Source organism: Camellia sinensis, chromosome 2 (genome assembly GCF_055761805.1).
Source record: "Camellia sinensis isolate YWXY chromosome 2, ASM5576180v1, whole genome shotgun sequence".
Classification (NCBI taxonomy): Eukaryota; Viridiplantae; Streptophyta; class Magnoliopsida; order Ericales; family Theaceae; genus Camellia; species Camellia sinensis.
The window spans coordinates 80,178,013-80,181,665 of NC_138962.1; the positions used below are offsets into that span (position 1 = coordinate 80,178,013).

The 3,653-nt window shown below is 37.9% G+C and overlaps 1 protein-coding gene across 1 annotated transcript; it reads right to left on the reverse strand.

Moving 5' to 3' along the window:
• Nucleotides 1–515: 515 nt before the first annotated feature.
• Nucleotides 516–3,451, reverse strand: LOC145814661 (uncharacterized). Its single transcript, XM_082911633.1, has 3 exons — nt 3,184–3,451; nt 1,224–1,348; nt 516–923 (listed from the first exon to the last, which is right to left on the reverse strand). The coding sequence occupies exons 1-3, from the start codon at nt 3,449–3,451 to the stop codon at nt 516–518; spliced, it is 801 nt and encodes a 266-aa protein (XP_082767759.1).
• Nucleotides 3,452–3,653: the final 202 nt, after the last annotated feature.

The window sequence follows — 3,653 nt, forward strand, 5'->3', positions numbered from 1 at the left end:
CCCAACAAAGGCCTGTCACCTACCTTGGCCCAACAGATTAGAGAACGGCGTTTTCTACCATACAAAGCTTCATACGGAGCCATACCGACACTCGAATGATAGCTATTGTTATACATAAACTCAGCCAATGGTAAATAGGTCTCCCAACTGCCTTGGAATTCTAAGGCACACATTCTGAGCATATCTTCCAAAGTCTGTATTGTTCTCTCTGATTAGTCGTCTATCTGTGGGTGATAAGAACTACTTAGTCTCAGTTCAGTCCCTAAAGCTTGTTGTAAACTCTGTCAAAATCTCTAAGTAAACTTGGGATCTTTGTTAGATACAATAGATACTGACACACCATGTAATCTCATAATCTCATTAACATACAAGTTAGCCAACTTATCCACATTATACAAAGATTTAATAGTCAAAAAGTGGGCAGATTTAGTTAAACGATCAACAATGACCCAAATAGAATCCATATCTCGAGAAGAGCCAGGCAATCCCACAATTAAGTCCATAGTAACATGCTCTCATTTCCATTCTGGTATTGGGAGTGGCTGAAGTAGTCCAGCAGGTCGTTGATGTTCAGCTTTAACTTGTTGGCAATGCAAACATCTGGCTACAAAATCAGCAATGCTTTTCTTCATGCCAGGCCACCAAAAGTTCTGTTTTAGATCCTTATACACTTTTATATTACCCGGATACATAGCAAATTTCGAACTGTGATCTTCAGTCATAACACGTTTTCTCAAGTCAGAACAATCTGACACACAAAGTCTATTCTGAAATTTCAATACATTATCATCATACACAAATCTCGGCCTCAATTTTGAGTCAAGGACATCAACAATTTTCTTCAAAAACTCATTGTCAAGTTGTTTCTCTTTATTTTCTTCAATGATTGCAAGTTGAACGGAAATAGCGGCTAAGATCTCACTCTATTCACGCAACGCAAGTTCAAATTCATTTCTTTCGAGGTCACATATCAAGTCTTTCTGATCAATGAGTAAACATGACAAATTGCCCAGGGATTTACGGCTCAAAGCATCTATAGCTGTGTTTACTTTCCCTGGATGGTACAAAACCTGTAAGTTGTAACCTTTAATCAACTCTAACCATCTCTATTGTCTCATGTTCAGTTCTTTTTGGGTGAAGAAATATTTCAAGCTTTTATGATCCATATATACTTCATAAGCCACTCCACATAGATAATGGCGCTAGATTTCTAGTGTAAAAACCACAGCTACAAGTTCGAGGTCATAAGTTGGATAATTCTTTTCATGAGGACGAAGTTGCTGAGAAACAAAAGCGATCACCTTCCCATTTTGCATTAACACACCCCAAACCTTTGTACGAAGCGTCACTGTAAATTTGAAATCCATCAATATCATTAGGCAAAGTCAAAATTAGTGTTGTTACTAACCTAGTCTTCAGCTCTTAGAAGGCAGACTCTCTTTGATCATTCTAATCAAATGATACATTTTTCTGAGTCAACTGTGCCAATGGCTTAGCAAGCTTAGAGAAATCTCTCACAAATCTGCAGTGGTAGCCCGCAAGCCCCAGAAAGCTTCTGATTTCTGTCACATTGGTTGGTCTTAGCCAGCCTACAATGGCCTCAATTTTCTGTGGATCCACTGAGATGTTGTCTTTGTTTATTACATGTCCTAGAAATGCTACACTGTCAAGCCAAAACTCACATTTGGAAAGCTTTGCATACAACTTCTTCTCTCTCAGAATCTGTAAGGTAGTTCTCAAATGACTTTAATGTTCTTCATTGCTTTTATAGTAAATCAATTTATCATTAATAAATACAACGATAAATTCATCAAGACATTGTTTGAAAACCATATTCATTAGGTCCATAAACGTTGCAGGTGCATTTGTTACCCCAAATGGCATTACCAAAAACTCGTAATGCCCATATCTAGTTCTGAATGCAGTTTACTCTATGTTTTTGCCTTAACTTTTAATTGGTGACACCCGAATCTAAGGTCTATCTTGGAGAACACTTGTGCTCCCTGTAGTTGGTCAAATAGGTCTTCTATTTGAGGTAGTGGGTATTTATTCTTGATCGTCACTTTGTTTAATTCCCGATAATCTATACACAGCCTTAAAGATCCGTCTTTCTTCTTAACAAACAAAACTGGAGCACCCCAAGGTGACGTGCTCGGGCGAATAAACTTCTTGTGTAACAATTCTTGAAGTTGAGTTTTCAATTCTTTCAATTTAGAAGTTGATATTCGATAAGGGGTTTTAGAAATCAGTTGTGTTCCGGGTACAACATCAATAGTAAACTCAATATCCCTATCAATTAAATCTCTAGGGCAATTTATTTAGAAATACATCCGGAAATTCATTTACTACAGAGATGTTCTCTATAGTAGGACTATCAGAAGTCTCAATCAAAACACAACACATATATCCTCTACATCCCTTCCTAAGTAGTTTGACAGCTTTCATGGAAAAAATCAAGTATGGGGGAGGAACTACCCCATTCCCAGTAAATACAAACTCAAGAAATCTAGGTGGACAAAATACAACAAGCTTATTCACACAATCAATAGTTGCACAGTACTTCATTAACTAGTCCATACCCAATATACAGTCAAAATGATCAATTCCCAAAGGCAATAAATCAACATACAATGTCACATCACCAATCACAACATCACATGCTAGATAAACATATGCACATACCATAGAACCCCCAGATGGCGTAGATACAGACAATAAATAATTCAAGGATTCTAAGGGTCTAGTTAATTTCCAAGAAAAGGCATGTGACACAAATGAGTGTGTAGAACCAGAATCTATCAAGACATGCATTTTGGGCACAGAAGGAAATTATACTTGACACCACAGCCTCAGTGTTCTGTACATCCCTTGGCACCAGTGTGAATACTCTCTCTTGCCTCAATGTTTCATTTCCAGTATTACTTCTAGCATTAGTTCTTGTATTTGACCTTGTTACAGAGGCTGAATCGGCTGAACTTGCCGGGGGCCGATTGGCATTTTCGAACCCAAGTGGACAATCCTTCATTACATTGCCAAGTTTGCCACATTGATAAAAGGCACCAGATGCACGATAACACATTCCTCTATGCTTTCTTCCACAATCAGGACAGTTTGGAATAAATCAACCACTCTAACTAGAGCTACTGAAAGTTCTTGTGTTTTGTTTCTTTGAAAATGACTGACCCTTCTTGAAATTGAATCCAGATCTTTTACCCCTCCATTCAGTTGTTGGAGCTTTGACTTGTTTCTTTGCTACTAGAGTGGCTTCTGCCATCAATGCTCTATCAAGTACTTCTACATATGTAGGCAACTTCAGGACGCCTACTCGATCAAACACATCTAAATCTAATCCCCACTCAAACTTCTGAGCCTTCTTATAGTCCATATCCACCATATGAGGAGCAAATCGAGCTAATTCTGTGAATTTAGCCTCATATTCAACTACAAACATGTTGCCTTGCTTGAGTTCTTGGAATTCAGAAACCTTCCGGTCTTAGAAGTACTAAGGAAAGTACTTGTTATAGAAGATCTCGTTGAATTGAGTCCATGTCATGTTCCCATTATTAGTTCAGATTAATAACCACCATATTCAAGCTTCATTTTTTATAGGTGGCCAAAAGAACTTTTTGTGTCCCGGAGCAAGAAAATACTTC

Coding starts and splice junctions, on each gene's coding strand:
- LOC145814661 (XM_082911633.1), bottom strand. CDS start 3,451: ATGTTTGTAGTTGAATATGAGGCTAAATTCACAGAATTAGCTCGATTT. Junction 1,349..3,183: donor TGGATTCAATTTCAAGAAGG/GTCAGTCATTTT, acceptor TCAAATTTACAG/TGACGCTTCGTACAAAGGTT. Junction 924..1,223: donor ACCTCGAACTTGTAGCTGTG/GTTTTTACACTA, acceptor TTGCGTGAATAG/AGTGAGATCTTAGCCGCTAT.